Genomic DNA, 21,637 nt, shown 5'->3' on the forward strand with positions numbered 1-21,637 from the left:
GGCGGAGAGGGGTGTGTGGTGTGACACGGGTGTAGTATGTGTGATGTGTGTTAGTGTGTGCAGGTCAAGGGGCAGGGGTTGGGGAGGGCGGAGAGGGGTGTGTGGTGTGACACGGGTGTAGTATGTGTGATGTGTGTTAGTGTGTGCAGGTCAAGGGGCAGGGGTTGGGGAGGGCGGAGAGGGGTGTGTGGTGTGACACGGGTGTAGTATGTGTGATGTGTGTTAGTGTGTGCAGGTCAAGGGGCAGGGGTTGGGGAGGGCGGAGAGGGGTGTGTGGTGTGACACGGGTGTAGTATGTGTGATGTGTGTTAGTGTGTGCAGGTCAAGGGGCAGGGGTTGGGGAGGGCGGAGAGGATTGTGTGGTGTGACACGGGTGTAGTGTGTGTGATGTGTGTTAGTGTGTGCAGATCAAGGGGCAGGGGTTGGGGAGGGCGGAGAGGAGTGTGTGGTGTGACACGGGTGTAGTATGTGTGATGTGTGTTAGTGTGTGCAGGTCAAGGGGCAGGGGTTGGGGAGGGCGGAGAGGAGTGTGTGGTGTGACACGGGTGTAGTATGTGTGATGTGTGTTAGTGTGTGCATGCAGTGTGTGTGTACGTAGTGTGTGCATGTGTGGTATGTGTGATACGTGGCACATTCGTGTGTGGCGTGTATGATGCGTGGGGTGTGTTCGAGCGTAGTGTGTGTGATGTGTGGCGTGTGTGTTGTTTTTGAAGAAGTCGCCCAAGTCGCACAAGCAGGTCCTAGAAGGGTCTCGGGGAACCGCTCCCGCAAAGCCTGGATCCTCAGTACCTCTGTTCACTCCCCACGCAGAGCACGCCACTGTCACCCCCGTGGAGAGATTACGCGTCGCTGTGCGGGGGCTGCACTGGGACTGCCCTAGGGAGTGGGGAGTGGAAAAGTGTGGGTGCCCCCCAGCACTCAGCGGCAGACACATGGGGTGGGGGGGTTCAGCACGGGGTCTAGAACGCGGCAGAACGCGGCTATCAGTGAGCTCCCCAGGGATTAACCAGGAAACGCCCAACCCGAGGGGCTGCTCAGCCGGGAGGAGAGGGCGGGCATGCGGGGGAGGAGGGGTGCAGGTGCACGGCACCTGTCGGTCACCGTCCAGGGCTGGTGGCCTGTGCTCCCCAGCGCCCTGGGGAGAATCCCTTTTGCGAAGTGGATGCTGCGTGTGTGTGACCCTGACATCACTCACCGTCCAGTGCCCCCGACCGCCTGGCTCCCGTCCCGCGATTTCTCACGGGGACTGTAAAACACGGGTGGTGATAACGACCTGGTTCCTAGTAAGGCGACTACCAAACGACTGGGGGCGGGGATGAGCCACTTCGAGACAGTGGCTTTGAGGTCTGCTGGGCACCGTGGCCTCGGGCACATTTCAGCTGCCCAGATGGGTGTGCCCCCATCCCGTGGACACGTAGGGCTTCCCGGCCTGGTCGCCGCCGAGCCCTGGGCTGTCCCAGCTGCAGGGGGGCCCTGGCATGGGGTCGACCGCCCGACACCCACCAGCCTGCCTCGGTGGGGGACACGCACCGCCCGCTCTGACCGCCGTCGCGTGGTGTTTGCTAGAACTCGTCCTAATATGGGCCCACGGCAGGCCTCTTAGGCCACTAGTTCGCTAGTTTAGAGGAGGATGTAAAACTGAAGACAGAGAGGATGACATTCGGGACCCGTTGCCAGTGACTCCTCATCGAGCCTGCACCGTGTGGTGTCGTTATTAGCACTAAAACGCGGTGAGCTCACGGCAGAAGCGCCCGTGTTCCACTGTGAGCCAGGAACACCGGTCAGAGCCAGGTGATTCTGGGGTGCGGACGAAGGAGAGAGCCGTCTATGCATACTCCCCTCGCAAGGCCGGGCAGGTCCACCTTGCAGGGAAGCTGTCGTCCCCCCCAGCTGCTCTTTTTTTTTTTTTTTTTTGGAGACAGAGTCTCACTCTGTTGCCCAGGCTAGAGTGAGTGCCGTGGCGTCAGCCTAGCTCACAGCAACCTCAAACTCCTGGGCTCAAGCGATCCTCCTGCCTCAGCCTCCCGAGTAGCTGGGACTACAGGCATGCGCCACCATGCCCGGCTAATTTTTTCTATATATATTAGTTGGCCGATTAATTTCTTCCTATTTATAGCAGAGACGGGGTCTCGCTCTTGCTCAGGCTGGTCTCGAACTCCTGACCTAGAGCGATCCGCCCGCCTCGGCCTCCCAGAGTGCTAGGACGACAGGCGTGGGCCACCGCGCCCGGCTACCCCTGCTGCTCTTGACACTGTGAAGGGAACTCGTTTTTCCATCATAAGAGCCAGAAAAGCACTGGGGGGGTGGGGGGGAGGCCGAGGTTTCCTGCAGCGAGGCCGCCCTCCTGTGCTCCCTGGGGCCGTGCCCAGCCTCCCGGGCGAGGTTCCGTGGAACACGACGGGCGTCAGCGGTCTGTTCCTGTCTCCCTCGCCAGGTCATGTTCACCGAGGAGGACGTCAAGTTCTACCTGGCTGAGCTAGCCCTGGCCCTCGACCATCTCCACGGGCTGGGCATCATCTACAGGGACCTGAAACCCGAGAAGTAAGTGAGGAGACCGAGGGTGCGAGCGCCACGCCCCCTGGGCCTGTGTTCTTTGTGGGCCCACGTTGGCAGCGTAGCTGGGGAGATGCTCCTGCCGGCAGGTACCGCCCAGGAAACCAAGGACAGGGAGCAGGTGCCACTTCCCGGCCCCGTGCAGGAAGGTCCCAGAAGAGTTCCCAACTGGTGGTCAGGAGAAGCTTGGAGTGAGGCGGCCGGGTTCCTGTCTTTGGGCACAGGAGGCTGGAGCCCGGGTCTCCAAGATCCATGCCCCGCCCTCCCTGCCAGCCAGGGCCGTCTCAGACATGGCCACCTGCCAGCTAGTTTCTGCCTCCCCCTCCCGGCTCTGCTCTGCTGTCCTCCAGACCTGGGAAGCCCTTCCAGTGACTTCGACAAGCCCCCAAAGCGTGGCCAATGAACCTCTGCTTACTTAACCACTTGGCTCATTTCCAGGTGACCAGATTAGCTTTCCCAAGAATTTATCTAAACGACAACGGCTTCAGAATCCCCAGGCTCAGATTGCACTGAGATTTGTGTATCTGTGGCAGTGATAATCCGCAGTGTTATTATTTCTAGGATATTCAGCTAATCTAGTCTAAATTAAAGCACATAAAGTCCCTCCAAAATAATAGTGTTCCCATCTGAGGTGTTGTGGGTTTTTTTTTTACATCTTCTGTGCAGAGCTGACAAGTTAACTAGGAGTGATCCACCCACTTAGAAAAGGAGAGATCTGGCACATGGTGTTTTAGATTCAATTGACTGACCCAGGCAGTATCTCCAAGGTGAAGTAGGGGGGCCTGTACCTGCCCCCAGACAAGGTGTCACCTGGTGGGACCAACCAGCTATGTGTACATGGTGGCAATCCCAGCCCATGAGCTAAGACCGAGGGCTGCAGGCTCAAGAGATGATTCCAGCTCCTGCCTCCCATCCCCACACTCCCACCTACGTGGGGCTGAGAAAAGGACAAGCTCTGCCCTAAAGCCAGCTTATTGGACGTGGCCGTCATTTATGGGAAACATCGAGGTTTGCCCAGAAACCAGGTCACACCATGTTCACGTGGGATGTAAACTGCATTTGCCTGTGCTTGTAACTCTAGGCTCTGACTGAGCTACTAGTCAGTGGCTGCCATGTCACTAGCTGCACCTGTGCACACATTTGCAAATACAACGTGAGCATCTTTCCTCTGAAAATCAGAAATCTGAAAAGCTCCAAAATTTAAAAACTTTTTCAACCCCGATATGACACCATGAGTGGAAAATTCCCCATGTAAGTGCTTAAACACTAACCTTGCTTAATACACAAAATTATTATTATTATTATAATTATTTTTGAGACAGTCTTGCTTTGTTGCCCAGGCTAGAGTGAGTGCCGTGGCGTCAGCCTAGCTCACAGCAACCTAACACTCCTGGGCTCAAGCGATCCTTCTGCCTCAGCCTCCCAAGTAGCTGGGACTACAGGCATGCACCACCATGCCCGGCTAATTTTTTTCTATATATATTAGTTGGCCAATTAATTTCTTTCTATTTATAGTAGAGACGGGGTCTCGCTTTTGCTCAGACTGGTTTCAAACTCCCGACCTCGAGCAATCCGCCCGCCTCGGCCTCCCAGAGTGCTAGGATTACAGGCGTGAGCCACCACGCCCGGCCAATGCACAAAATTATTAAAAATATTGTGTAAAACTACCTTCAGGCTATGTGCATAAGATAAGGCGTATGTGAAACACACATGCATTTTGTGTTTAGACCTGTGTCCCCTTCCCAAGATATCTCACTTTTATATATGTAGATCTTTCAAAATCTGAAATAGCCAAAATCCAAGACACTTCTTCCTGTCCCAAGCCTTTCGGCAACCTGTGCTTGTAGACAGGCTTTACCCAAGTGACCCCGCGGGGAGCAGCGTTGTATCAGCAGACGGGACTGACCCGCCCACGGTGCTCTGAGCTCTGGGCGTCCCCTTTCACCCGTCCCTGATCTGGAGGTGATTACGGGAGCCTGGCCTGTCACCTTGGGTCCCTGCAAAGGTCACCCCAGGAGTCAACCGTGTGTCAATTGCCCTCTGACTCCCGTCGGCGCTTTCCTCGCTGTAAACCCCTGCGCTGACGGCGCCGCTGACCCCCGGCTGCGCTTGTCGGTCCTCTCGGGTTCCGAGCTCACCCTGAGCATCCGTTAGGCAGCGAGCGCCGGTTCCCCGCTTTGTAAAGGTCAAAGTGATCCTGACAGCTAAAAATAGTAATGTTTAACTGCAGGGTTGAAGAAAAAGGTTTTGTTGTCTAATTAGAAATTGCTAGGGAATTAATCTTGAAAGTCGCTTAGTTCCGGGCAGAGATAAGAGTATCAGAAAGGCACAGATTAAACCCATCTGCCTCTTTAATTATAAATCGTCTTAATTAGATGCTATAACCTATTCTTTCCCATCTCCATAAAATGGTAGGGTTTTTTTAGTCCGTGGCAGATTTTTAAAAATTGTAAAATACGCAGTGCATAAAACTTACCATTTTAACCATGTTTAAGTGGAATTGAGTGCAGCCATTACCACCATCCATCTCCAAAGCTTTTCATCTTGCAAAGCTGAAGCTCTGTCCACGTTGAACACTAACCCTTCCCGTGCCCAGCCCCTGGCCCCGCCGTCCTGCTGGCTGTCTCCACGCACTGGGCCCCTCTAGGCACCCCCCACGGAATCGTGGAGTGTGGGTGCCTGGTGACGGGCTTACTGCACCGACGTCCCCCAGGTTCTCCGTGCTGTCCTGTGTGCCAGCCTTTCCTTCCTTTTTCAGACGTTTCAAAGGTGTCCCATACTAATCCTCCAAGCCTTGCTTCCGTCTCTGTCCAGCCTGGTCTCTTCAGGGCTCTGGGGTCTGGTGGACTAGGATTTAATGACAGCCAAAAAAGAAATGGGCAGGTTTAGGGTCACAGGGGCCCCAGATGTTGCAGCCCAGACTCCAGCCCGAAGTTCTCGGACATGGGGCTTCCCCTGCACCTAGCCCTCCCAGGTGCCCATCCCTCCTCTGTGGGGGGCAGTTGGGACCAGCGAAGCCAGCTGTCACGCTGACACAGGGAAGGAAATGGACCTGGGGGCTGCAGGGGTCCCAGCCGGGACCAGGACTTAGCACAGGGTGAACCCGCCGGGCCCCGAGAGCTCCTCGGTGCTGAGGCCCATGCTGGTCCCAGGCTGCCCCGGAGGCTGGGGTCCGTCCCGAGAGCCAGGCTGGGCTCAGGGAGGGGATCTGGGGAGAGAAAGGGGGTCTGTGCGCATTGAGCGCTTCCTGGGTACGGGACATTTCCTCCGAGGGGCTCTGGGTCTCCGCGGGCCGGGCCAATCCCGGACCTTCCCTGTCCTGTGCATCTCTCGGGACAGTCTGGGTCTCCGCGGGCCGGGCCAATCCCGGACCTTCCCTGTCCTGTGCCTCTCTCAGGACAGTCTGGAGGGTTCCCAGACCCTCCCTGGGGACTCGGCAAGGTCAAAGGTGGCAGTCTCCCCCCCACCCCACCCCCACCCCCGCACAGGAGGATGCAGGTGCCCCTCGCCTCCCAGACACGTGCCCCTGCACCCCCTGACCTGGGGAGGCCGTGGAGTTGGGGGGGCAGCAACCCAAGGCCCCCCCCCACAGACAGCAGGTGGTCCCGGGCCCGGCCCCACCTGGAGCCGCCCTCCGAAGGGGCGCGCCAGTCCACGGCGGCGTCTCCCCCTGCAGCGTCTCTTCCTCCCTGTCTTTCAGCATCCTCCTGGACGAAGAGGGACACATCAAGATCACAGGTTTGTGAGGGCGCCGTCTCCCGGGACTTCCTCTCGGCCTGGGGGGTCGGGGACCACCCCCAGCCGGAGCCCGCTCAGCATGCCCACCTCTGCCAGGCGCTCGTCCCGGCCCGCTGCCTGTTCTGTAGTTGTGTGCGGGGACACCCAGCACCGTGGGCGCGCCCCAGGCGGTGCCCTGTCCCCTCCCCCTCATGCTCTGTCCCCTCCCCCGGCCACGCCCTATCTGGGTTCCCCCAAGTGTTTAGCCGAAACCTCCATGCCCAGGCTGACCGTGGGCGGACATCCAGGATCTTGAGCACGTCCCACACCGTGGTCTCCCTCAGCCATGGCATTCCGTGCACCATGGTGTTCGTGCACCATGAAGTTTCGTGCACAGTGACGGTAGCTGCTCGTCGCCCCCTGTTTACATCTGAAACCCCGGCAGCCGCCAGCAGGCTCAGTCAAATTGGAAACACCCCTCTGATCACACACCCCCCCACTGTGCCAGCGCCCTGTTGCTTCTGTAGCCAAATACCAGCCCTCCAGGGCTCAGAGCCACACAAATGCACCCTCTTGTAGCTCTGGAGGCCGCACAGCCAAAGTAAGTGTCACAGGGCTGAGCCAAGGCGTCACTGGCTGGGAGCCCTTCTGGAGCCTCTGGGAGGGTCCCTGTCCTGGCTTTTGCAGCTTTTAGAAGTGGCGCATGCCTGAGCCCCTGTGGCGTGGCTGGAGCCAGCGGGCAGCGTCTCCAGATGCCCCCCGGCCACTGTCCCCCCCAACACAAGGACCCTTGTGATGAGGTCGGGCCCACCCGGAAATCCAGCAGAGAACCCCCATGTCAAGACCCCAGCTTGATCACATCCACAGTCCCTTGTGCTGTGTGAGGTGGCCCAGCCGCAGGTCTGGGGTTAGGACGGGGACGTCTCCGGGCACAGCCGTTCTACCCGCTGCTGCCCTGGGCCTGAGAGCCCCACACTCAGCCACCCGCCTCCGCCCGCCACCCTCGGCCCTGAGCCCTCACTGTTCCGGCTCTGGAGCCGCTTCCCTGAGGAGCCCTTCCTGGCTCTGGGCCCTGGTGGACACCTGTCCCTCCTCCCGAGCTGGCTCGCCGGCTGCCCCAGGCCCCTACCCGCCTCCTCTCCACGCTGGCATTGCCAGGGCAGGGTCACCGAGTTCCATCTGCCCCGGAGCAGGTGTCACCCCACCTCCACCTGGTCCTCGGAGGTTACCAAGGACACGGGTCCTGGATGTTGTCACGAGGCACTCCCGAATTTGCAGACTCACGGGGCTCCGTCATACCTGTGGAGCTTGACTTGCGGGTGTTGGGCGGGTCACGTTGGCACCCTAGCGGGCTCTGCGGCCCTCCCTGGACAGGGATGTCAGTGGCCCACCGTGCAGGAGCCCCGTGGGCGTCCTGAACATACCAGACGCTGAGGAGCCGCCTGTGCCGTGTTTACGTTTAGATTTCGGGCTGAGCAAGGAGGCCATCGACCACGACAAGAGGGCGTACTCCTTCTGCGGGACCATCGAGTACATGGCGCCGGAGGTGGTGAACCGGCGCGGGCACACGCAGAGCGCGGACTGGTGGTCCTTCGGCGTGCTCATGGTAAGGCCGTCCTTCTGGTGGCGCCAGTGCAGTGGTCGCTGTCCCCCAGGTGGCCCCCGCGCCCACGTCGGCTCAGAGGTCGGGGACCAGAGGAGGAAGCGGAGCATGAAACGTGCACACCAGCCCCTGAGCATCACAGGGAGTCCCGGCCAGGCGTCCCCAGCCACCTCTGTCTCTCCCAAAATCCCACCATTGGTACGTGCACGTACAAATCCTCTGTAGACGTGACGCTCTATAACAGGCGTCCTCAAGCTACGGCCCGCGGGCCACATACGGGCCCCCTAGCACATTTATCCAGCCCTCCGGGTGTTTTTGCCGACTCACCCCAGGCCCACAGTGTGCTCTCTCCAATGGTCGGAGGGACAGTGAACTGGCCCCCCTGTTTAAAACGTTTGAGGACCCTGCTCTATAGGTTTAGCGTGAGGGTTTTAAGGGATGCAGTGATTTTCATATTAATTTTTTTTTTAATTTCAAACGTGAAATCCTTGCACTTAGTTGTGAAATTCAGCATGAACCGAAATATACATGGAGTCGAACGTTTCTGCGTCGGCACCCAGGAACTCGAATGTCTTTGTGTCATGTCTGCACAGACACTAGGCAGGGGTGTCCTGTGGCCATAAAATCTATTCCATCATATAAGACATATCCTTAACATTTTTCTGGTCCAAGTCATTGAAAATTAAAGAAATAGAAGGAGAAACTGAAAGGAAAAAGAAAGAGACTCAAAAATATGTACAGGCCGGGCGCGGTGGCTCACGCCTGTAATCCTAGCACTCTGGGAGGCAGAGGCGGGCTGATTGCTCGAGGTCAGGAGTTCGAAACCAGCCTGAACAAGAGCGAGACCCGTCTCTACCATAAATAGAAAGAAATTAATTGGCCAAGTAATATATATAGAAAAAATTAGCTGGGCATGGTGGCGCATGCCTGTAGTCCCAGCTACTCGGGAGGCTGAGGCAGCAGGATTGCTTGAGTCCAGGAGTTTGAGGTTGCTGTGAGCTAGGCTGATGCCACAGCACTCTAGCCCAGGCAATAGAGTAGGACTCTGTCTCAAAAAAAAAAAAAAAAAAAACACGTACAAAGGGAAAGATTGGGAGATCCTGAGATGGAGAGAGGAGAGGTGGGAGGGAACGGGGGAGGCCTGTCCCCAGCTGGTCTCCCCCTCCCAGCTGCGTGCAGGCCCCTCTGCCACCTGCCCCTCGCCTTAGAGAGAAGTGTCACTTCTGGAGGCCTTGCCCGGTTCTCCCAGCAGAGTGGGGGGCTCTGTCTTTGGCGTCTGCCTTGGCACTCTTGGTGCTGTTCTGACATCGACCATCTTTTATTGTGAGTATTCGTCTCTGCCAGCGTCCCCCGGCACCTTGAAGTCCTTGAAGCACCACGTCACCCTCACCCCAGACCCCCAGTACGGAGAGCAGCACGTGCCCAGCCAGGTCTGCGCCCCGGGGGACCAGCGCGGGCGTGCACACCCTGGCGCGAGCACGGAGACGTGCCGACTCAGACCCAGCACCCTGCCGGCCTGCGCCGCCCTGGGCCCCACCCTCCTGGTCCCCAGGGTGTGACCTGGAGAGGGTGGCTGCTGCGGCTCTGGCCAGCGTCGTTGACTCACGCCACCTTGCCCGCCCTCGTGTGTCACCGGCCACAGGACGTCTCTCGCTGAATTGCTCACGTGTTCGCTGGAGCTGCCCGGTCCTTCCAGAGCCTCGGGACGTCTGGGAAGAGCCGGGCCGTGGTCTGCGGATTCCAGAGCTGCTGTGACACCCCCGGCATGAAGCAGGGGTGGCTGTCACCACGGCGACCACAGATTACATCTGCACGGCACTGCAGAGTTCACAGGGCATGCTCACGTCTGGTCTGGGCCAGAAGACACGCAAGTTAGGCGGGAAGGACTGCCTTTTCCTGTGTGCAGAAACGAAGCCTCTGGCTCCGAGCACCTAAGGGGCGGGTCCGAGATCCCCTGATCGTTCCAGGAGCACGTTCTCAGTCCTGCCCGTCAGACCCTCCCAGCCCCCACGGCAGGTGTCCTGCCGATTGTGACCTCGTGCTTTTGGCACCTCTGCGGGCCACGTCGGAAGTTATTTCCGGACTCTCATTTGCAATCAGGAGCTGGGCCTCGTGGGGCTTTGAGGTGTCCTCTTTCCTGCGCCTCTGCGGGATCAGTGTGGAGCTCCTGCCCTTGCGAGGTGCCCTGGCTGGCTTTGTGAACGGAGCTGAGCCCCGGAGACAGCAGGTGGGGGAGGGGTACTCACGGTGTCCGTCCTCTGCCATGGACACGTGCTTGGACCCCTCCACCGGGGAGGAGCCTCCTGGAGTCTGGCCATGCGAAAGTGCCCTCTGCGGACCACAAAGAAATGAAAACACATCGCCGTCCTTAAATAAGACCGGATGTCTGAAGTTAGAAACTTGGAACCAGAAAAGAACTTGGAGCCCTCTGCTCGGCTCTGCAGTGACGGCGCAGTACCAGCAGCCTGCACGCCGCTGCAGTCGGCTTTGGAGGGACGTTTGGGTTGAGTTTTGCGACATTGGAAGCATCTCTTGAGTGCTCAGGTTTTGTAAGACCACCCTAGGGCCTTCCCTCGCTTCTTAACCCCTGGCACTGGGTGTTCTGGACACTGCAGCCCCTGCGGAGTGTCCCTGTCACCCCGCTCTGCTGATGTCAGAGCTCAGCCCCTCCCCCGCGGGCCGGCTCCCTAGGACGCTGTGAAGAGCAGCGCCCGCCCCCAGCTCCGCTTTGAGGCTTAGATGTGTTTACACAGTGCGTGGCACGTAGTAGTGTCAATGAAAAAGACGCCAGACTCTATAAAACAATTTTAAAGAGATTTACTCTGAGCCAAATTTGAGGACCATGACCCAGAGCCACTGGCCAAGAGGCCTTGAGCTAGTGGACTCGCTGTGGCTGGGTGACAGTTTGGTTTTTATACGTTTCAGGGAGGCAGGTGTTACGGGCAAAGTCATCAATCAATACGTGGGAGGCATACCTTGGTTTGGCCCCAAAAGGTGGGACATCTCGAAGGGGGGCTTACAGGTTATAGGTGGGTTTAAAGATTCTTTGACTTGTAATTGGTTGAAGACAGGAAGCTTGGTCTAAAGGCTTGGAATGTTTTAGCATAAGGAGCTGTTCTCAGAGACGAGCCACTGGACATAGATTTGTTGTGCAAATTGAGGACCTGCAGGTGTGTCTTGCACACCCTTAGGCCTGCTAATGGGTTACAAAGGATGTCCCCAAGAAGGGAGGAGGCATGATGAGGCAAGTCTGACCTCCCTCCTCCTGGCAGGCAATTTAGTTTTGGGATATTCCTTTGGCCACGAGGGGGTCCATTCAGTCAGCCCGTGGAGGGTGAGCCTTAAAATTTTATTTTAGTTCACAGAACCAAATAGGAAAAGAGCTCCCTTTGCTAATATAATTCATTTTATGAGATAGTTTAATGTGTATAATCAGCTTAAAAACGTTCATCCCATTTTATCAGATGAATAGCTCATCTGCTAGTCAGAGCATTCAAGCCTTTCAACTTAATTGTGTTTGTCTCTCTTTAAACCCTCATCTGGACTCTCTTCCTCTTGCTTGCTGTTGCTTACATGCTTACCCACCGCCCGCAGCGGCCGGCCCTGTGCACCCTCACTCACTCAGGGCCCGGCTGGGCGGAAATTTCAACATGATAGAGCAGGCTTCAAACATCTGAACTGGCAGAAAAATTTTAATTTCCTTTAAAACTCTGTTTTCAGAAAGCAGACCAGTGATATTAATAAAGACTTACACATATTCATTTCATTAAGCTTGTAATTTCACTCCTGGTAGTCTATCACAGGGTAATTTCCAAATACTAGGCAAGCTTTTATGTACAGTTCAGTGATACTTGTAATAGCAGAAAAAGGGAACCAGTGTGCAAGTGTACAATAACAGGTATACTGTATCTTCTGGCTACTTTATAGCTCCATATAAAGTGATATCTTAAAGCTTTCATATAAGCATTGAAAGTCTTATATTATTCTGCAAAAAAAATAAAACCCTAGTATGCAAAGCCTTATCTGTGTTTTTAAAACAAAACAAAACAGCACGAACAAAGTACTGGAAGGAACTATCGGATGGTAGTTGTGGATATTTTTGGACAACGGGATTATGCGTGATTATCTTGGTCTTTCCATTTTTGCGTGTTTCCCAAGGTTTTCACAATGCGTAGGGAAAATACCAGAAGGTAAATCTGAATGGGGCAGAGCCACGCGCCTCGAAAAACCCGCCGAGGGCAAAGTGAGTGAGGCTGTGAGCGCCTGTGCTGAGGCCGCCTTCTCATGGCTTGAGCTGACCTTAAAGACACGGGGTGGGGTTGAGGCCTCAGCACATTTCCGTTAGATTCAGGATCTTGCTTTTATGATAAAGGTTTGTCGTTGCTGCTGCCCTGGCTTCTTTCGAGAGAAGTGGTCAGGCGTGCACCTTGCTCTGATAAGGCCAGCGGATTCCGGCACCTGCTTCCAGAGCCCACGTGGTCGGCACTGTCTGTGCCTAGGAGAGGCGGGGCCAGAATGAAATCCCTGCCCAGAAACGGCTGCCTGCCTCGGCCCTCTTCCGCCAGGTCCATCCTGGCAAACACCCAGTGACTATGCCATGGCAGTGTGGGGCGTGCGGCAGTGGGGCGGCCCGCACCTGCGAGACTGCTGCTGCCATGTTGTCCGTAGCAGGTGTCGGGCACGGGCTGTTAGCGTGTGCCGTTATGTCACGCTGGGAGCTCTGCCCTGCACGGCCTGGCACATGAGTGTCCAGTATGAGCACCCTGTCCTCTTCCTCTTCCTTCTCCTCCTCTACCTCCTCCTCCTTCTCCTCCTCATCCTCTACCTCCTCCTCCTCCTCCTCTACTTCCTCCTCCTCCTTCTCCTCCTCCTCTTCCTCCTCCTCTACCTCCTCCTCCTTCTCCTCCTCATCTTCTATCTCCTCCTCCTCCTCCTCTACCTTCTTCTTTTCCCCCTCCTCTTCCTCCTCTTCCTTCTCCTCCTCCTCTTCCTCCTCTTCCTTCTCTTCCTCCTCTTCCTCCTCCTCTATCTCCTCCTCCTCCTCTACCTCCTCCTTCTCCTCCTCCTCCTCTACCTCCTCTTCCTTCTCTTCCTCCTCTTCCTTCTCTTCCTCCTCTTCCTCCTCCTCTATCTCCTCCTCCTTCTCCTCCTCCTCTTTCTCCCCCTCCTCCTCTTCTATCTCCTCCTCCTCCTCTATCTCCTCCTCCTCCTCCTCTACCTTCTCCTTTTCCTCCTCCTCTACCTCCTCCTCCTTCTCCTCCTCCTCTTCCTCCTCTTCCTTCTCTTCCTCCTCTTCCTCCTCCTCTATCTCCTCCTCCTCCTCTACCTCCTCCTCCTTCTCTTCCTCCTCCTCCTCTATCTCCTCCTCCTCCTTCTCCTCTTCCTTCTCCTCTTCCTTCTCCTCCTCCTTCTCCTCCTCCTCCTCCTTCTCCTCCTCCTTCTCCTCGTCTTTCTCCTCCTCCTCCTCTCCTCCTTCTCCTCCTCCTCCTCTTCCTCTACCTCTTCCTCCTCTTCCTACTCCTCCTCTACCTCCTCCTCCTCCTTCTCCTCCTCCTCTTCCTCCTCTTCCTCCTCTTCCTCTACCTCCTCCTCGTCCTCCTCCTCCTCCTCCTTCTGGCCTCCACAGCAGCCACCAGGGCAGGACAGGGCCCTAAACCACACATAAGGTGTATTCGCCCAAACTGTCCCCCAGCCCAGCACCCCACTCTCCTCCTTTCCTCCACTGTCCTTAGACCCCCTCACCTGCTCATAGTTTAACTACTGACCATGATCATCGCTCGCTGGCCCCACCCACGGAAACGTGAGCCCTGCCAGGCGGTTTTAGCACCGACGTGCGCCGAGCACGCAGGCCACCCTGCACTTGCCGATAGAGGTTTTGAGTGGAAGTCGGATTAGGGGTGTGTGCGGGGCCCCCCCGGTGCTCTGCTGTGAAGTCGGGGCCGTCTGAACAAACGCACCCCCTGCTTTTGTTGCTCTGCAGTTCGAAATGCTCACGGGGTCCCTGCCGTTCCAGGGGAAGGACCGGAAGGAGACCATGGCCCTCATCCTCAAGTGAGTAGAGGGGAGACGCCCCGAGGCTGGGCTGTGCAGTGGGCGGCAGCCGTGGGGGCCACGGGCAGGTCTCCGTTTCCGTGACGACGGCGGGTGGGGTGCGCGGTGCAGTCCCTCCCCCACTTCCTCCGCAGACAGTTTCCATCGGTAAAATCATCCAGGACGCCCGGCGGCTGGGTTTCCAGACGTGATGGTGGGCGGCCTTCCGGAAGCACCAGGACTCGGGGACGCTCCAGGGAGGGAACACAGGAGCAGATCCCTCCTCCTCTGCCTGTCACCCCCATCCCTGTAGCGTCCGGGCCCTTCTGGCTCACGTTGGCAGGAAGTAGCGTCATTTTGCCCAAGCGACTGAGCACAAACCGTGTTTCTGCTTAACCCTTATGAAGAATCACTTGCCAAGCAAATGGATTTGCTCTCAGAGCCGTAGAGGGAAGTCTGGCCCCCTGCCCTCTCGTGTGGCATCCCAAACGTGAGCAGGTGCCGCCGAACACGGCCGCTTGAGACAGGCAAGGAGGGAGCGGGCGGAAGGAGGACAGGACCCGGGAGCAGGGGACCCCGAATCAGTCCCTCCCTGCTAAGCAAGCGACCGGAATTACAGCCGCTGGAGGGAAAAGTCTTAAAGATGTTTGCCCTCGTGGCCGGCTCTGCAAACTTTGCAAGTAGACACGTGCCTTTCGTAAAATCGAGAAGCACCTCAGACACCGCAGGTTGAGTTTCGTGAGTTATTTAACCACTTCGGTACCATGCTCACTGGCCGCAAAACCTCGCCCACAGCCGCACTCAGTCCACACGGTGGTCTGTGCTGTGCATTGACGACGCGTCCGTTTTGCTCTTGTGTGGTGAGGAAAGCTTGAAAGCACTGAGAGCTTGTTCTACTTTACAGGCAGCTTTAGGAAAATAACTATAATAACTCCTACTAAGGACTTGTTAAAAGGTCACAGATTCGTAGCAACTTGTTAGCTGAACGTACACACTGCAACTGCAGAGAGAAAAGCAAAAGCTTTTGGCTGTCGGCTATAGTCGACGCTCGCGTTCATCTGTGGCTGTCGACTACAGTCGACGCTGGTACTGAAGTGGCTAATAGGTCATTATGTAAATGGGAGAAGAGAGATGCCTGAAGGTGAGGGCCGTTTTGCAAAGCTGGGCTGTTGTCCTTCCATGTAATCAGCCTTGTGCTCCATCAGGTGACCTCGAATAGCAGACACCTGTGGCCACAGCCCCCGTCTCTGTGGCGATGACCTCTGTCTGATCTTTGAAAGGGAGAACGAGGTCTTAACTTTCTCTAACGCTGGAATAATCCCCTCGGCAAGTCACAGGTGTGGCCTTGGGCCTGTCACTTGGGAGGGACAGCACCGAGCTCTGGCCCTGGGCTTCTCGGTGTGGTCCGAGGACCGTGGGCGCCCTGAGCCCATCCAGGCACTTGCAGGGCCTCCCTTCCCGGCTGTCCTGACGGGGCCAGGCCAGGCTGAAGGCAGAGCCCCCCTGCCCCTGCGGAGCCAGACAGAGACCCACCAGCCGCAAAGCTACGCCAATAAGGGCTTTTTTTCAGTTTTGGAAAACATAGATGATTTCCATTAGCAATGTTATGTATGTTAACGGTGCTGTTATTATTTTTAATGACTTTATTCTTAAACAATAAATCATTTTCATTAATAATAAAAGTATTTCATTAAAATAAATTATTACATGTCAATTGTAAAAATTTCCCTGTTTTAATTCCGAATATCAGTCCTGAGACCAAATGTTCGTGCGCTGATGCCCTGGGTGACTCTGGGGTCTTTTGGTGCTGGCTGAGAAGGACCTATTTACGGCTCCTCTTTGTCATCCTAGAGCAGGCGTCCTCACGGGCCACAGACGGGCCACCTAGCACATTTACCCGGCCCTCTGGGTGTTTTTGCCGCCACTGCCCGTCCTGCTTAGCAGCCGACACGTCCCAGGCCCACAGTGCGCACTCTCCAACGGTCTGAGGGACAGTGAACTGGCCCCCTGTTTAAAAAGTTTGAGGACCCCTGTCCTAGAGCATGACCCTAAACTGCGATTCTGTGTTTCAGAGCCAAGCTGGGGATGCCCCAGTTCCTCAGCATGGAGGCGCAGGGCCTGCTGCGAGCCCTCTTCAAGCGGAACCCCTGCAACCGGCTGGGTGAGTGTCCCGTGACACCCCTCCCCCTGCGGGGACACTGAAGCAGGGGCTGGGTGAGTGTCCCGTGACACCCCTGCCCCCGAGGGGACACTGAAGCAGGGCCACCTCCTGCTCCAGGCAGCTCTCGCCGAGCTGCACCTTTACCAGGGTCTGAAAATAGCCTTACGTGGAGGTCAAAATATTAATACTGTCACAAACAGTCCAAGCTCCGAGGACACAGGGTCTCGTCGTGATTTCCGAAACGCAGAGTCCCTGCCTGTCAGTGCTGATTAACCAAGCGCCTGTTCGTTTCCTTTGTGTGTGTGAGACAATGTGTGCAGGATTCTCTGAGACGGTTTGGAAGGTCTGAGGACTGGCTCTGGGACATCCAAGAGCTGGTCTGTAACTACTGTTCTTTTAACTCTATAACCTCAGAGACAGAAGGCACATGATTAAGGAAGGGAAGGCGAATGTTAAATCAGGAAATATTTCATGTGGAAAGCACTGAGACTCTCCTGTCTGCTCACCTCAACCCTGGAGGAAGACCAGACCCTTTTAGGGGCTTCCCTGTGTCAGCCTTCGTTTTGGGGAACTTGGCGTTCATTTGTGCTCCTTCGGTCATTAAAAATGAAGCTAGGGGCCGGGCGCGGTGGCTCACGCCTGTAATCCTAGCACTCTGGGAGGCCGAGGCGGGCGGATTGCTCGAGGTCAGGAGTTCGAAACCAGCCTGAGCAAGAGCGAGACCTCGTCTCTACTATAAATAAAAAAGAAATTAATTGGCCAACTAATATACATAGAAAAAAATTAGCCGGGCATGGTGGTGCATGCCTGTAGTCCCAGCTACTCGGGAGGCTGAGGCAGGAGGATCACTTGAACCCAGGAGTCTGAGGTTGCTGTGAGCTATGCTGACGCCATGGCACTCACTCTAGCCTAGGCAACAAAGTGAGACTCTGTCTCAAAAAAAAAATAAAAATTAAAAAATTAAAAATGAAGCTAGTATCAAAAGTACCGTCCTACTCCACAGGAATATTTTCAGAATGTATGAGCTAATTTATGTGCAACTACTTTGTGATCTTAGGAAAAAGGGAGTTAAGGCGATTTTAAAAAATCAATATTGATGCATTTAAAATATCGAGTATGAGGCTGGGCGCGGTGGCTCACGCCTGTAATCCTAGCTCTCTGGGAGGCCGAGGCGGGCGGATTGCTCGAGGTCAGGAGTTCAAAACCAGCCTGAGCAAGAGTGAGACCTCGTCTCTACTATAAATAGAAAGAAATTAATTGGCCAACTGATATATATATGTAAAAAATTAGCTGGGCATGGTGGCACATGCCTGTAGTCCCAGCTACTCGGGAGGCTGAGGCAGGAGGATCGCTTGAGCCCAGGAGTTTGAGGTTGCTGTGAGCTAGGCTGACGCCACGGCACTCACTCTAGCCTGGGCAACAAAGTGAGACTCTGTCTCAAAAAAATAAATAAATAAATAAATAAATAAATAAATAAATAAAATATCGAGTATGAAATTCATGTTATGAATTATTATTGTATTCGGCTAATTAGACATATTTACTTATATTCAACTTCTAATCCAGATTTTATAATGTGTACAACTACTCCTTCCCACTGCTTCATTTTCAAAATGATTCTTTGCTTTATAGCGAGGTCCCCCTTAATTGCCTTTGGGTGGCGATTCTCTCAGGAGAAACGCACAGGCGGGGAGCCGGGGCGGCGGGAGCCAGGCAGGGCTTTCCTGGGGGAGAACCCAGGCGGAGAGACCCCGGGCAGCAGCCTGTCTCCCCAGGAGACATCGGGGGCATGGACAGGCAGAGGGACAGAAGCAGCTCGTTTCCTGTGTCTGGTGAACTTTTACACTTGCCAGACTTCACGCGTCTTGGAGTCAGATCTGTGTGCTTTGCTGCAGCACCGCGGCCGGCAGGGCAGCCGGAGGAGTCCAAGTGTCTGGGTTGCATGTTGTTTGTCTGACAGCGTGACGTGCTCCCTGGGAGAAGCGTGTGGAGGACGCACAGGTGACCCCAAAACAGCCTCCGTTCTCACCAGCCGGGCCCAGGACACTCACAGGCAAAGTCACAGCAGCGAAGGACAGTGGCGCATCTGAGGGTGCGCGTGGCTTCTGTGGTTGCCTCGCGCCTGCGCAGTGGGAAAGGCTGGAGGGGACACAGAAGGACCAGAGGGCCAAGCCTGGGAGTGCGGCACAGCCATGCACAGGCAGAGGCCCCTGGAGGGCGCAGTGAGGGGACGCCTCTGTCTCCGTTCTCGGAACAGTCGTCCTGGTGGCCGCGTGGTCGTGAATTAGGGACAGACCCGCGGGGCAGGTGGGCACACTCCAGGATGGAGGCCTGGGGCGGGGGCCTCGCCTTCTGTGTCTTACCTGTGCAGGGCCAGGGCCCTCCCGGGTGGAATCCTCTGTGGCTCCCAAAGGGTTTGCAGATCCAGGAATTTCGAAGTCTTGACCAAGAGAAAGGTGAGAAGGCTTCGAGGAAAGGGCCTCGGAAGCCCCCACAGTGCACCCTGTAAGTGTGACGGAGGCAGTGCCAGAGGCAGGTCCTGGGCACGTCCCCGCCCCCGCTGGGCTCAGCCCTGGGGGCGGCGAGAGGTGATGGACGTCCCGGGGGGAGGGGTGCTTCTTGCCAGCGGGCGTCACAGGGCTGGGCCCGTGGGTGCGTCGTGACTCGAGTGAGCGCCTCTTCTGATAGACGTCTATACCGCAGTCGTTTCTAGGAACGGTTGTAAAAGTATCTTGCTGTGCAAGCCGAGTTTATTCTCTCCCGGCTCCCCCGGAGGACAGGGAGAGTTCCGATGAGCATGAATGCATGGAGCCTGCATCCCGCTGGTTTCGCTGCCCCTGAGGCCGACAGCTCTTCCGCTCATCCCTCACGAGCATCTATAGCTGCTCCTGGAAACCGCTGGGATATTCTAGGACTCCCGGAGAACGCGAGGAAAAGGTTAGAAAGGAGTTCGATGTGCTGATGAACACAAAAATAGCGCAGCAAATAAACGCCCGTCAACCAGCCCCGGCGTGCTGTGTTCGGAGAACAGCTGCTGCCCACGGCGGGCGCGCTGGCAGGGTTCTCTGTGTCCCCGTTTCTCCTTTCCTGTGCAGAGCTGGTCTCCAAAAGGTGCGCTTTAGTGACTTCAAACACGCTCCATCCTGCTCCCCAGTCTCATCCCAGTTTGCGGTGGCGTTGCCAGACCCTCCTGCCACGAGCCAAGCCTGGGCAGCCTGCTCCAGGACAAGCGCTGGGAGCCGGTGGGATCCAAACAGCCCTGTTACCACAGAGGCACAAGTGGGCCGGGGCGTGTCGGGCAGCCGGCCGCGGTGCTGCGTGCGCCTGGGCCCGGCCTGCCCCGGCTCCCAACCAGCAGTGCTGCAAGTGGCACAGACGACTGCCAAGCAAAGGTTTTAAACTTCAAATGAACAAAGTTTCAGATTGGCAGCAAAAAAACTTTAAAAAAGTGACGTGCAGATGACCTGTACGTGATGAAGAAACAGAAAAGCAGACCTAGTATTTAAATCACCGATGGAAGTTGCCAGGGACGGTTACTAGGCACTGAAAGTGCACCCGTTAGGAGGCACCTGCCGTACGCGGCCAGCCCAGCTTAGTCTGCGTGTTCCCAGAAGAACTAGAGACGGGTTTTGCGTGACTCTAAAGCGATACCACCAACAACAAAAATTTAGACATTTCAAAGGAGTCCCAAAGCTATCTGTGGACACAAAGACACAATGAAAATATTTTTGGCACATGCACAAACCTTCTGGGAATGGCTCACTGAGATTTGAGAAGCCCATGATGAAGTGGACGGATGGATTGCCTCGTTGACAACGTAAAGTAGAAGGGCTGGGCATATCCGGTGCAGCGAGAGAATGAGCCCCATCCCGGGCACTGCACTACGTTTTAAAACTGTGCATCGGAAGTTCCAATTGGTTGCAAAATTACACCCTTAACCAAAGTGTAGAAATTTGGGATGTGCATCCAGAAAAACACTTTGAGTGATATCCCATCTGGAGATGGGCCACAGGTGATAAGGACAAACATAATCAGGTGGTGTTACTCCAGGGAGCAAACATGATTGCCTGAATCTACCGTTCCATGGAACTTTTTTTTTGAGACAGAGTCTCACTCTGTTGCCCGGGCTAGAGTGAGTGCCGTGGTATCAGCCTAGCTCACAGCAACCTCAGACTCCTGGACTCAAGCGATCCTCCTGCCTCAGCCTCCGGAGTAGCTGGGACTACAGTCACGCGCCACCATGCCCGGCAAATTTTTTTCTATATACTTTTAATTGGCCAATTAATTTCTTTCTATTTTTTAGTAGAGACAGGGTCTCGCTCTTGCTCAGGCTGGTTTTGAACTCCTGACCTTGAGCGATCCGCCCGCCTCAGCCTCCCAGAGTGCTAGGATGACAGGCGTGAGCCTCTGCGCCCAGTCGTTCCATGGAACTTTTAGTTCATGTCTACCTGGCTTTGGGGAACTCAGTGGCAAATCGCCAAGCCCAACTAACAGGAGAGAATTCTAGTCTTCTGCCCTGACCGTGCCTGTCCAGTACCTGTTCTCGCCGGTGCTCTGTGACCTTGGAGCACAGCCTGCTCCTAGAACAGAGTGAGACTCGTAGCGCTCTTGGTCCGGATCCCGTAGCGGGCCCGCGGTGATTCAGATATCAGCACACACACTTCCCGATCCTCCCCGCCCGAACTCCACTCTCTGCTGTTTGTCATATGTGTTGAGTTCAGATGAAAAGGGGGGGCCAAGGACAGCGTGGCCGACTTTACCACCTTTCAGGAGAGGATAAATAGGGCTGGAATCCGAAATAACACACCCATCTGCTCTGGGTAGGTTGATGCAGGCTTTAGAGAACTGAGTGCACAAGTTTTCCTTCTGTTTCTTGTTTTCCACCTTTATTTTTTATTATTTTATTTTTATTTTTTTTTTGAGACAGAGTCTCACTCTGTTGCCCAGGCTAGAGTGAGTGCCGTGGCGTCAGCCTAGCTCACAGCAACCTCAAACTCCTGGGCTCAAGCGATCCTCCTGCCTCAGCCTCCCGAGTAGCTAGGACTACAGGCATGCGCCACCATGCCCGGCTAATTGTTTCTATATATTTTTAGTTGGTCAATTAATTTCTTTCTATTTATAGTAGGGACAGGGTCTCGCTCTTGCTCAGGCTGGTTTCGAACTCCTGACCTCCAGCAATCCACCCGCCTCGGCTGTTTTCCATCTTTAAAACACCTATAAATTTTTAGTAAATTTACCAAAGCGTGCACAGGTGAGCCTGTTTGCTGAGGCCTCAAAACTCACACGTGCTGTGAAAATCTCACTGCAGCAGGAGGAAGAAGAGAAAGATAAAAATGTGTCCGTTCAGCGACCCAGAAAAGCCTGGCACACACTAACGAGGATTCTGTAGCTACACCGATGCCTGCGTTTCCTTTGCACCTCACCGTTTTAAATTCCTGCAGACCGCATTTGCACGTGAGGACTGAGAGTGAAACAGAACGGGGTACAAAATGTGAAGAAGTACAGCCCGCCGGTGGCCGTGCAGGGCGTGTGCCCAGGGCTCTGAAGCGCCTGCCCAAGCCACCCACCTGTTG

At 55.6% G+C, this 21,637-nt stretch overlaps 1 protein-coding gene across 3 annotated transcripts in view; it reads left to right on the plus strand.

Moving 5' to 3' along the window:
• Nucleotides 1–21,637, plus strand: part of RPS6KA2 (ribosomal protein S6 kinase A2) — a 326,066-nt gene that overhangs the window by 264,859 nt on the left and 39,570 nt on the right. For all 3 annotated transcript variants that reach the window (XM_012776807.3, XM_012776809.3, XM_012776805.3), the window contains 5 exons: nt 2,435–2,541; nt 6,254–6,291; nt 7,734–7,876; nt 13,854–13,924; nt 15,976–16,064. In XM_012776807.3, the coding sequence (XP_012632261.2) occupies nt 2,435–2,541; nt 6,254–6,291; nt 7,734–7,876; nt 13,854–13,924; nt 15,976–16,064 (448 nt within the window). The remainder of the gene's footprint in view (nt 1–2,434; nt 2,542–6,253; nt 6,292–7,733; nt 7,877–13,853; nt 13,925–15,975; nt 16,065–21,637) is intronic.

The sequence above is a fragment of the Microcebus murinus genome, chromosome 5 (genome assembly GCF_040939455.1).
Source record: "Microcebus murinus isolate Inina chromosome 5, M.murinus_Inina_mat1.0, whole genome shotgun sequence".
NCBI lineage: Eukaryota > Metazoa > Chordata > Mammalia > Primates > Cheirogaleidae > Microcebus > Microcebus murinus.